This window comes from Calcarisporiella thermophila (genome assembly GCF_041956535.1).
Source record: "Calcarisporiella thermophila strain CBS 279.70 unplaced genomic scaffold VTP21scaffold_8, whole genome shotgun sequence".
Classification (NCBI taxonomy): domain Eukaryota; kingdom Fungi; phylum Calcarisporiellomycota; class Calcarisporiellomycetes; order Calcarisporiellales; family Calcarisporiellaceae; genus Calcarisporiella; species Calcarisporiella thermophila.
The window spans coordinates 280,574-292,082 of NW_027192198.1; the positions used below are offsets into that span (position 1 = coordinate 280,574).

At 45.2% G+C, this 11,509-nt stretch overlaps 6 protein-coding genes across 6 annotated transcripts; 3 read left to right on the forward strand and 3 right to left on the reverse strand.

Moving 5' to 3' along the window:
• Positions 1-650: 650 nt before the first annotated feature.
• Positions 651-2,183, forward strand: VTP21DRAFT_10949 (uncharacterized protein; the record flags this gene model as incomplete). The annotated part of the gene is made up of 2 exons (XM_069390340.1): positions 651-1,538; positions 1,611-2,183. The coding sequence occupies 2 exons, from the start codon at positions 651-653 to the stop codon at positions 2,181-2,183; spliced, it is 1,461 nt and encodes a 486-aa protein (XP_069252499.1).
• Positions 2,184-2,945: 762 nt separating this feature from the next.
• Positions 2,946-4,859, reverse strand: VTP21DRAFT_10950 (uncharacterized protein; the record flags this gene model as incomplete). The annotated part of the gene is made up of 5 exons (XM_069390342.1): positions 2,946-3,393; positions 3,462-3,550; positions 3,610-3,871; positions 3,937-4,079; positions 4,146-4,859. The coding sequence occupies 5 exons, from the start codon at positions 4,857-4,859 to the stop codon at positions 2,946-2,948; spliced, it is 1,656 nt and encodes a 551-aa protein (XP_069252500.1).
• A 204-nt stretch (positions 4,860-5,063) lies between these two features.
• Positions 5,064-6,444, forward strand: VTP21DRAFT_10951 (uncharacterized protein; the record flags this gene model as incomplete). The annotated part of the gene is made up of 6 exons (XM_069390343.1): positions 5,064-5,358; positions 5,425-5,555; positions 5,618-5,763; positions 5,828-5,960; positions 6,028-6,076; positions 6,143-6,444. The coding sequence occupies 6 exons, from the start codon at positions 5,064-5,066 to the stop codon at positions 6,442-6,444; spliced, it is 1,056 nt and encodes a 351-aa protein (XP_069252501.1).
• Positions 6,445-6,844: 400 nt separating this feature from the next.
• VTP21DRAFT_10952 (uncharacterized protein) lies at positions 6,845-9,672 on the reverse strand (the record flags this gene model as incomplete). Its single annotated transcript, XM_069390344.1, has 8 exons — positions 6,845-7,811; positions 7,893-7,963; positions 8,024-8,196; positions 8,273-8,496; positions 8,560-8,672; positions 8,742-8,814; positions 8,912-9,197; positions 9,285-9,672. The coding sequence occupies 8 exons, from the start codon at positions 9,670-9,672 to the stop codon at positions 6,845-6,847; spliced, it is 2,295 nt and encodes a 764-aa protein (XP_069252502.1).
• Positions 9,673-10,180: 508 nt separating this feature from the next.
• VTP21DRAFT_10953 (uncharacterized protein) lies at positions 10,181-10,767 on the forward strand (the record flags this gene model as incomplete). Its single annotated transcript, XM_069390345.1, has 3 exons — positions 10,181-10,322; positions 10,391-10,624; positions 10,694-10,767. 3 exons carry the CDS (start codon positions 10,181-10,183, stop codon positions 10,765-10,767), a joined length of 450 nt encoding a protein of 149 aa, XP_069252503.1.
• Positions 10,768-10,858: 91 nt separating this feature from the next.
• Positions 10,859-11,313, reverse strand: VTP21DRAFT_10954 (uncharacterized protein; the record flags this gene model as incomplete). Its single annotated transcript, XM_069390346.1, has 3 exons — positions 10,859-10,870; positions 10,934-10,992; positions 11,067-11,313. The coding sequence occupies 3 exons, from the start codon at positions 11,311-11,313 to the stop codon at positions 10,859-10,861; spliced, it is 318 nt and encodes a 105-aa protein (XP_069252504.1).
• Positions 11,314-11,509: the final 196 nt, after the last annotated feature.

Sequence of the window (11,509 nt, forward strand, 5' to 3'; positions counted from 1 at the left end):
CAATACCAGCAAGTCAATCCCAGTGCGACTAAGGGAAAAAGAGGGGAAATGGTGAAGAGAATACGCGATGGTTCGTGTGAAACTTGATTTGCTTAGTCCCTGTCAAAACAGAAAGGTCAAACCTTTGTGTTGGGCTAAAGCACAAGCCAATTACTAGCTGGCCTAAGTGCTCCGCTGCCGGAGGACTGCCATCGCCTTTTAATTTACATGCTGCCCGTATGGAGAAAGGAGGCAGAGAGCCCGAAGAGCTTATTTACATTCAAGACAGTCCTTGCCTTGGAAGCAAGAACGTCCATGTGACAGGACTGTCATAACCTAAAGTCCAGTCAAACTTCATCACTCTACGCGGAACTTTACCCCAACGGAGACCGGTATTGGCGAAATGATCACATGGCGCAGATAAAATATTAAAATCCATATAAATTTTTGGTCCCGCTTTTAGTAATAAATATTTTTTTGGTATTTTGGATTTTCTTTTCCTCTTTCTCTCTCTTTGCTCATCCCCCTCTCGCCGGTCTAAGTGCTAGTCTTTGTGGTTCTATGTGTTTGCCCGCTGCTTAATTTGATTGAAGTATATTCATCTCATCTCTACAGATGACCTGCTTGCCTCGCCCCTTACTAATTCTTATCGCGTTACATACATTAGAGAAATGTCGAATTTTAACTTGGTAGATTTTAGTACCGCTGTATCCTCATTCATCCCATCCCACCTCAAGAATAGCAGTAGTACGCGTTCCATAGTAGACGTGGAGCTAGCCGAATCGCATATTCTTCCTCCCACAACAAAGCAGCCAACACGGGAGCTGCTTCAAAAGTCCCTCTGGTTGCTAGGACACAACCTCACCTCTTTCACGTCTGATGTGGTCTCGCATATTGTCGTAGGCCCAAAGCGACGCTCCTGGCCCCTCCTGCTTACCCTGTTCAATTCCTTCATGCGAAATGTGACCGCGCACTACCATCTTGCCAACCTAAAGCGAATGCGCCGCGCGGCTTGTTTCCCTGTATTAATGCCCCTATGGGACGTGATCATTACACCCGCGTCGTTTAAAGTCCGTCCGATCGGACTTCCCGGCATCCTTGCAGAAATGGACGCACAGGAAGATGGACGGGAAATCGATGCGGAATGGGTGGTGGATGGATCAGTATGGCGACAAGAAAGTCACTGCTTTTGTACGGCAGAGATAGTGGAGGATGGCCGGGGAAACCAGGAGAAGATTGTGCTCTACTTCCATGGGGGTGCCTATTATCTTATGTCCGCGAAGACCCACCGTGAGCTGGTGTCGCGCGTTTCCAAAGCGACGGGTCGCCGGGTGTTCTCGGTTGATTACCGCCTATCCCCAGAAAATCCATTTCCAAGTGCGCTACAGGACGCCGTGCGTTCATTCTTCTATTTGATTGACACCAAGGGAGGGCCCGGATTTAAACCGCAAAACATTACAGTTATGGGTGATTCGGCCGGTGGGAACCTGGCTCTGACCATGATGTTATATCTACGCGATCAAGGCTTCCCGCTCCCTGAAGCATGCGTCCTGTTCTCGGTAAGCTAAACTATTCTACTCGACGATTGGTTTCAGGATCTTGTGCTCTAACAATGCTATCTCTTTTTATAGCCTTGGGTCGATCTTTCTATGTCTTTTCCGAGTTGGGACACCAACAGCGAGTACGATTATCTTCCCAAGCCCAAACCTGACGATCCGCTTAATCCCATGATCCTCTACTTGCACTCCACACGCTATTCTCCGCGTCACCCCTACGTCTCCCCCCTCTTCCACAGCAATCTCTCGGGGCTACCTCCCGTCCTAATCCAGTGCGGCGATGCTGAGGTGCTTCGTGATGAGATTGTGGCTCTAGCGCGCAAATTCCACGAGAAATCCAACACGTTTTTTGTGTTTGAAAAGTACGATGACATGATTCACGTGTTCCATGGTTTTCCGTTCTTGGAGGCAACCCGCAAGGCGCTCGAGAGCGTGGGCCACTTCACGCGCTTCTCCGTGCCTGCTTATTATTTTGCCAAGGGCAAATACTTGCCCCATTCGAACCGCCCAAGCATGGGGGCTGCAACCGGAAAGGCAGTGACAACCGACATGATCCCGACGGAAAAGTGCGCTCCGAAGCGTCCGGCACTACGATCTTCGCACTCGCAGCCCAATTTGCATCGGATTATGGGGTTTAGTGGGCTTTAATGGACACGGGCAAAGACAAGCATATGTAATGTTGTTGTTTTTTTCTCTTGGAATATCCTCCCCCCCCCTCTCTCTCATCCCTTTAGCTTGTTTTATTCATTTTTTTTTCTTCTCTAAAACTGAAAACACTTCTAAATTTAGTAGATAATGTAGTTTAGGTTTAGAACATCTCTTAATATAATACACTTTTAAGCCCTTTCTTTTCTCATTACAACCATTTTCTATTTACTCCCTGGTTTTACATTTTTTTTTGTTTGCCTAGATATGATGGGCCAATATTTATATGCTCCATTTTTGTATCAAATTAAAATAATAAATACCGAATTTTGAAGAATTGCTCTGGAGATGGTGAGAGGAAATTAAAAAACCTGTAAGGAGGCAAAAATAGCGGAGCTTGTTTTTTCCACTTGGTAGTCGCCAGACTTTCATAGAAGTTATACTGTAATAATTTTCGTCAACCTTATTTTGCAATCAGCTGCAGATTGCGACCGATGCAGCCTCTGTCCACAACACATCAGATGCAGGGTAAGCTTATGCCGCTGGTTGATATTCAGCATGCTTGCATCGAGAGAACAGTTTGTTCCGTAACTGCATGCTCCGAGATATTTCATCAAAGACAATTAATTCCATATTCATATGCATGGGATAAACAAACAGGCCGGTAATGCGAGCGCGGAAAAAAAATGGAATAGGGGAATAGATGTGGCAATAGTGGTAGGAGTAGTAATGGAATATGGAGAATACGACAGAATGAATAATAAATCAAGGCTTAAAGCACAGAGTAACACTGGTAATCAAAGCTAACACCATAACGAGGAGCGCACTCACTCGATCCCCCATCCAGAAAAAGGCCCTGGCCAGATCGCCCATCACGCCACCCATACCCTCTCTTGTCGCTCGGATTTCCTTATTATCGATAAGATCGAAGGGGAGTTTTGCTCCCATTGCCTCCGCAATTCTCATGCCCGATATAAACCCATCTTCATGGAAGCCATAGCATGTCCATGCGCCCGCAAACCATGCCAAGTTCTTGCCCTGGATGGTGTGAAGTTCGTTCTGGGCCTTTATGAGCACAGGGGTGTACTCTGGATGGGTATACTCGAAGGAGGCAAAAGTCAGTGCTGGCTCCGGTGGAGAGAGAGGATTAAGCGTAACAAAAATTTCTATGTCATGGGGAATATAGCGCTGAAGATTGTTCATCCAATACGTGCTAGTGCATATCAGGCGCAATTAGCTACGGCATGTTAATGCAACAAAGGAAAAGAGAGAGACACCTACAGTGAAACCTGGCCGACATTTTTGGATGTAGTGGTTGATCGGGTCAAATAATTCCAGGAGGTCCAGGCCAACCTTCGGGTTGGCATATACTAGCAAGTAGGATGGTTAGGAAAAGGGAACGCGGCGGCAGAATAACACAGGAATATACTTTTTTATCGCAGTGCACCACGGCAACGTTCTTTGAGAACCTAATGCCGCCCAGCACGGCACGCTCCTCCTTCGTTGCGTCCTCGCCCAACATTGACAGTGTCTCGTCTGCATGGCTTGCAAACACCACCTGATCATATTCGTCACTCCCCCCCTTCGCGTCTTGCACCACCACCTTTCCTTTTTGGCGACGTATGCAGGTCACCGGGGTGGAGAGACGGATGTCGTCCACTTTTTCGATCATTTTGGATATATAGCTTCGACTATTTTAGTAGTAGGATACCAGTTAGTTAGAGTGTGAAAACCAGCAGGCAATGCCGACGCAAACCTTCCGTTCCTGACGGTGTACCACTGTGGCCTGTTGGCCACCTGCATTAGGCAGTGGTTGTGCATGAAGCGAATAAGGGTGTATGCCGGGAAATCCATAGCGCATTTATCTGGAGGAGTGGACCAAATGGCGGCCGTCATAGGCTACGGACACAGAGGTATCAGCGGTGAGAAGATTGTTAAATATTCCAATGGAAGGAAAGACATTACCAGCAGGTAGTCATCTTTAAATTCTTGTGAATAGCCTCCCCGTTCCAGAAATGCCCCTAGTGAGATTTCGCGATCTGGATGTCCCTCGGGGAGGGTCAATATGAGCGGGGCGCAGTGATTGAACTTCAGAATATCGTATACCATGCGCCAGTGCCCAGGTCTAAATAGATTGCTCAGTTGTGCAAACACCGTCGCTAGGTTGGTTCCTGCCCATTCAAATCGGCCCGAATCGCGTGAGACGGAGAAAGACATCTCGCTATCCATGAAATCAACGTTCTTGAGCTTGAAGAAACGGATAAGATTCGGATAGGTGAGGGAATTAAAGACGATAAATCCCGTGTCAACGGGAACAGTACGAGATTTGTCGCCGGTGGGGGAAGTGTAGTCAATAGTATGGGTATGCCCACCGAGGTAATCATTCTTCTCGTAGAGCGTTACTTGATGAGGCGAGTGCTCGGCGAGAAGCCAGGCGGCAGAGAGCCCTGATATTCCGGATCCCACTATTGCGATTTTCATGATGCGCGGATTCTGGTCAAGAGGGGGGAACTTGGATTTGGAAATGCTCTGCGAAAAAGACTCGAGCAGGAATGCGGCTCGCGGGTTAAATAGAACAGGGAAGAGGGTTGAGCGGTGGGGCAGTCTAGGATTTTCTATTCGCTCTCGATTGATCAAGCCCGATGGAATCTTATTTGGATGGAGGCCGTCTCCGCGCATCGTCAATTAATCGTTCCTGTTTGAGATCACCAGTCACAGGCTCAATGCATACCCGCCCGCCCCGACTTTGTTCCCGCGCGAAATCCTCTCGATAATGAAGCCCGAGTGCATATAAATTAAAATCCTCGCCGGATCCCCCCCTTTGCAACGCACGTCATTCTTGCGCCCGAATTATCCTCTTCCCCCCTTCCCAAATCCCACCCCATGTCCGCCATATCGCCCCCCTGGTATGAATCCCTGCTTGACAAGGGGATTGTTCCCGACTTCCTCATGCGCCGTGTGGTGCGCTATCTCCTTCGCGAGCGCCTCTCGGAGATAGGCCACTCCACCACGGAGAAGCAGATTGCAGAGAAGATGGCGTATGTGGAGCGCTTACGCGAACGGCCCATTGCTGAGCATACCGACAAAGCAAATGAACAGCACTACGAGGTGTCGACCGAATTCATGAAGCTATCCCTTGGAGAACGAATGAAGTATTCATGTTGCTACTTCCCCAAAGGTCCTTCTGGCTCAAGTGGCTTGGGAAATCTTATCCAATTGCTCATCCTCTCTCTTCTTAATTCAGGAGTGACTTCGCTAAATGAAGCAGAAAATCTCATGCTTGACTTGTACTGCCAGCGAGCACAGGTCGAGGATGGAATGTCCATTCTGGATCTTGGGTGCGGATGGGGCAGCTTATGTCTCTATCTATGTGAGGTATATATCGTTTTGGGACTTTTATAGCACTTGTCAGCACTTCTAATTTTAATATATAACAGAAATTCCCGAAAGCCAACATCACCGCTCTCTCCAACTCTTCCACCCAACGGCAATACATTGAAAACGAGGCTCGCCAACGTGGATTCAAGAATCTTAAGGTGATAACTGCGGATGTGAAAACGCACGACTTTGATATCAAAGAGCAGTACGTGTCCTCTCGAGGGTGACTTTTTCATCATTTGCTCACGCTGTTGTATCCTTTACGTTAGATTCGATCGTGTTATCAGCATTGAGATGTTCGAACATATGAAAAACTATGACTTTTTACTACAGAAAACCTCGACTTGGATTCGGCCGGGTGGGCTTTTATTCGTCCACATTTTCTGCCATAAACAAAATCCGGTAAGAAACATGGGACTTATTCTTTTATTGAGCACTATTTCTATATCTTGGGTATTCTCTTTTTCAGTATGATTTTATCGAAAGCGATGGTTGGATGTCTCGATATTTCTTCACCGGTAAGCGCATTTCAGAACTATACGATTGAACTCCCCTCTTTAATCCTCTTCTGGCCCTTCAACCAGGTGGGACTATGCCGTCTGCCGATCTCCTGCTCTTCTTTTCTCAGCCTTCGCTTCAATTCCGACGCTACTGGTACTTATCCGGCGAGCATTATGCAAAGACAAGTGAGGCTTGGCTTCGTAATATGGATGCACGTAAGCGTGAGATGATCCCCTATCTGGAGGAGACTTACGGCAAAGGCAATGCCGCAGAAATCTGGTTCCAGCGGTGGAGAGTATTTTATATCGCAGTGGCCGAAATGTTCGCGTACGAAGGAGGGAATGAATGGGGAGTTGCCCATTACCTGTTCGAGAAGTCGAAGTAATTATCACACTCATGTCTCGCATTGATAGTGGCTTTTGATTATAATTACGATTTCGCGGTCTTAATGATAATTATGGTACTACTACTCCCCCCTAACTCCATTGCATCATGCATTCTTCTGGTTCGTGTTCTTTACAACGCATCTTTATTTTGTCATGTCAATAAAAAAGGAAAAAAAAAGAAAAATATCATGTGATAAAATTGAGCATAAAAACATGCAGGCAAGAGGTTAAAAGATTGATTCAGCGTCATAATTCGGCTTAGAATACAAAAAAAAAAGGATGAGAAAATAGTATGAGAAAGAGAAACAAACAAACAAACAAAACAAAAGCGTATTATTTCATATAAAATAATAACAGAGGTCTAGAAGAAATTAAAGCGAGAAAAAGGAAAATAAGATCCTATGTATCGTACCCATACACAGAGGCATGATATTCGCGATCCGAAGGGGGTCGGGGCTGTGCGGTGGCTAGAGGTGGAGATTGCGCTGGTGAAAAGCCACCGGCGGCTCCGATGGCATCTGGGTCGGAGATTTCCAGCAGCTGGTCGATTGTTCGCGCCAGATTACCGTGATTGGAGTGGAGGACGGCCTCGCACACCTCGGCATCTACATTCGGAAACATGGCCTCAAGTGTGCGTAGAGCCTGTTCCTGCTGAACCACTGGCAACATGGGAGTCCGAATATGGGTCGTGGTGTGGGGGGGTTGGGTTGGTGGACGGTGAGGTGGGGTCGGGTGAGGTCTATGATACAATGCCCCTCCAGGGTTGTATGTGTTGTATCCCTGCTGAAAATCGGGTTGTCGCCATCCCATTTGCGCGGGATGCTCTTGTCTGGAATGAGAAGTAGGCGGCCCATACACATGAGAAGGATAGGGTCTATAGGCCTCACTCATTGCATTATCTTCTGCGTGCCGCGAATAATAGAGCTCCGCAGGATAATGGTGATCTGCAGTGGCCGAGGAAATGGCTTGCTGGGCATTCGAGATGGCTGAGAAAGTGCCGGCGGGGTGTGGTGCGGGAGTTGCAGGGGCAGATATAGCTTGCCGATGGGAAGACCGATCGCTTCCCCTCCTATGTGGTGTTATAGTCCCGCTACCTCCAGATCCCTCCGAATTTGTTTCGCCTTCAGAGCCGATATCTGAGAAAATTTTCCCAACGAGATTAAACGGCTTCTGGATGGTTTTTTGTGCATTGTTTAGCCCACGCTCGAGGAAAGCAGCCGCCTTGGCGGGGTTGATTAAGGGCCCACGGTCCAATGTGGAGCGGCGTGCATGTGGGTGGATCGCATCCTCATAGTTGAGCTTTCCACCATTATTTTCGGGCTGCGGCCGTTCCTTTTCCAATTCTTTGACCGTCTCCTCAATATTTCTGTAGTCGTACGAAACGGTAAAGTTAGCAACGGTCTCACCATAGCAAATCGTAGGTGTTACTAATATCTGAGAAATTTACCGATCAAACTCCTCCGGTGAGATGGAGAGAGAACTGGCGTCCATATTTTCAATAAAGGATATTGCTCCCATCTAATGAAGATGCTCTATCAATTTCAGCAGTTTGACGATTTCAGGGGAATATCAACTTACAAGGTTGGTGAGGTAATAACCTGCTTCCGATTGCAACTGTTCAGGGTTCCTGAACCTAGAGATAAACTGCACGTTCGAAATCAGCTGCGGCGGATTGGCTTTTAGCACAACATAGATGAGAATAGGAAGAAACTTGTCGGCTCCAGCATCGCCCTCCACGTGTTTGATCAAACCTAGAATCCAGCATCGGCGTTACAAATGAATCATCACATGGGATAGTCAGGAGAGCCAGAAATTTGGGATACTCACCAAAGATAACTTTACAACAATTCAATATACAAATAAGTTTGTCACGAGGTGCTTTAAAGTGGTTAATTTTGAGAAGCTCAGCCACAGCAAAGTTGAGGAAGGATTCGTTGTGAGGCGTAATGGGAATATCGAGATGCGTTTCATTGATCCAGCGAAAGATGGCAATTTTCTGGCTAAGAACCTCATCGCGCTCCTTATCATCCGTAGTTTGGGGACAGAAGGTCCTTTGGTATAAAGAGGCGTCATTATCTCATTCCACAACTATAGTGAAGGATGCTTTAACATACCGGTGGTAGAGCCGGTTCATCACCAACTTTTCCATGCCCTCGTTGGCATTTTCAATCTCCTGCTCATCGGCGTTGCGCCATAGTTCGCACTCGGTAATTTTCCCTGACATAAACTATAAACATGAATGGAAAATTATTAAATAGTTTGCCTTCTGATATCATGTTTAGTTCAACGAAGCTACATCTAGAAACTCGCGAATGATCTGTATTTGCTCATTGACAGTCCATGGTTTTCTCTCAAATTCTCTCAAGAATCTATCCGTCAGTAAGGCAAAAGGAGTGAGCATATTTCAAAGTGATACACAGCATTCTGCCGAGCTGAAAAGCAGAAAAAAAATATAGAATTGTGTACCGTTTAAAATATCGCGTCAACGGTGTAGCACTGCGATGTCGCAACTGTTCTAGGAACGCATTGAAGTCAAAGGATTTTGGAACTGGAGAATCACTGTTATAGCGAATGGAAGCAGACGTAATTGGGTCAGGGGTTGGAGACTTGCTAGGCTGCGGAAGTTCACTCTCTTGTTCAACTGGTTCAAATTCCTCTACTGGTATAAGCGTATTAGACAAGGATTCGTTGGTTGATGAATCGGTACCGGAGTTCGGCATTTTAACATTTTCCATCACAGATTTGACCTCTACTGTAATGATGGATGAGAGAATTGGACATTAATATTAGAATTCTGATAATTAATTCACAAGAATGGAAAATTAATAGAATTATTTACCACCATTTTGCCCATTTCCATCCGAGGTTGCCAATGGGTCAAACTGCAATATTATACTTTCCAGTGCTGGATCATACGAGAATCTCTTCGCCCGACGTGTATCTTTCTCTTGCGCTGTCTCCTCATTTCTTATCGTATCGGTGCTTAGCTGCAGCATTGCCGCGTTCTGGTTTGATAGAGGATCCGATGCGGTAGATTTCTCCTGCTGACGGAGTAATGAAAACTTAGGACCTGCTTCCATCATCTCCTTACGCGCTTCATCTTTGTGTTCGGTATGTTTGGCCTCATTCTCTGCCAAATTTAGGGTATCACGAAGTGAATCGGACAGATCGTTTTCCACCCTGTTGGCTTCTGATGCTTCTGTTAATGTGAGATCTCTACTCTCCATTTCTTAAAGATATACGGCCAACTGCATTACAAAGAAGTCCCCGCAACGATGGTGATATAAATAAGAGAATAATACACCAGAAATAACCAAAAAAAAATCTTATAAAGTGGAAAGAAAAGTAGCTGTGTTCAAATTTTGACAAGATCTTATCCTCTTATCCTCTTATCCTCTTATTCCCTCTTACACTTGGCCCTTTAATAACAAGCCACCTATGTAAAACTAGCGGGTTTCGAAATTTGGGCTATATATTACTGATGGCCCTAAAGGTTAGTGCAAAGCGCAACAAGGCAGAAGAGGGAAGATATGAACTCTATCAGTTAAATGGACTTCGTTTGTGATAGAAACGCATCCTATATGGTATCGGGTCAGATCTAGTAAAATAGTGGCCTATCTCTTTTATTATCAGAAGCAAAGTGGATGAATATAATGAAAACTAAGCCACGCATCTTCCTATTTCTTTCTCATATTAAAAAAGATGTTATCGCAGAAATAACTTAGAAGAAATAAAATGTCCGCCAATCTTCTAAGAGCCTCTCGAAATAACTTCATATATGGACATCGATATGATAGTACAATGAATTCTTCCAAACTGGCGGACACTGTGTCTAAAGCGTCTAAAGCAAGTCAGGGGCTACTCTCCAAAATCTTTGGTAAATTGCAAAAACACTAATTGTTCCGTTACGATCCCGAGTCTAAATATTCTCATGCCCATTTGAAGCAATGAAAAACCCCATTGTCTATAATGCCATGGTTGTCAAAGAACTAGCTAAGGAAGTTTATGTGCGCGAGGGAATGGCATTCCCTTCCTCTGCACAATGGGCTCAAGCAAAAGAGGCTATGTCAAAAGCTCTGAATTTCAACTATCTTAAGAAATTAAGCATCCAGGATGTAACCAAGACTGCCTTGTATTCAGTGGAAGTTTCTGGATTCTTCATTATCGGGGAGGTGATTGGTAGAAGGAATTTAATTGGTTACAACACTCCCTCTACGAAAGAAACCCATCTCTAATTATCATATGTAGAGCCTTCGACAAAACTCAAGGTTGCTGCTTTACAAGTATTTCCTGAATACAAACATTGCCATTCGGTAAAGTGATTATAAAGGTGATTTTATTGTAGAATATTCTATATTATATTACATCAGTTCTATTTTTGTGTACCCTATAACTTGGAACGAAGACGCATACTTATTGAGTGGCCTAAAGAGAAGTGTCAAATGAGTTCATCAGGTCTTTTGATTGGATCAATAAAATTATACACACCTCTTTAAGATATGCGACAACATCGGCACGATCCTTCTCCTTCTTGAATCCGGCAAAGGCTGCAAGCAAAAGAGAGCATTTAGCGTAATCTATTTACTATCAAAAGTTCAAAAGGTTAAAGCTCGCTTCTTACCCATTTTGGTACCGGGAATGTATTTTTTGGGATTAATAAGATATTCCATCAATGTTTCCTCGCTCCACTTGATGGCAGCATTCTTATTGGCATCGGTATAGGAATATCCTTGAGCAGTTCCCGATTGGCGACCGAAAATGCCGTGGAGATTAGGACCGACTTTATGAGCGCCACCGGATTCTACTGTGTGGCACTGAGCACAACGAGTCTTGAAAAGTTTGGCACCAGCAGCAGCGTCACCAGCCATATCTAGTGTTTGGAGACTTTTGATGAAAAATATACGGAAGAGGAGATGCTACCCTTCTGAAAAATTTTTTTTCTGGTTTTTATATTAAATATTTTTGATCGGAGGAATTAGGAATCAGAGTCATTTGGGACAGTCAATAGAATTTTGTGGCTTGTATATTTTGCAGTCACAATGTCACATTTGTTAGCCTTCAATA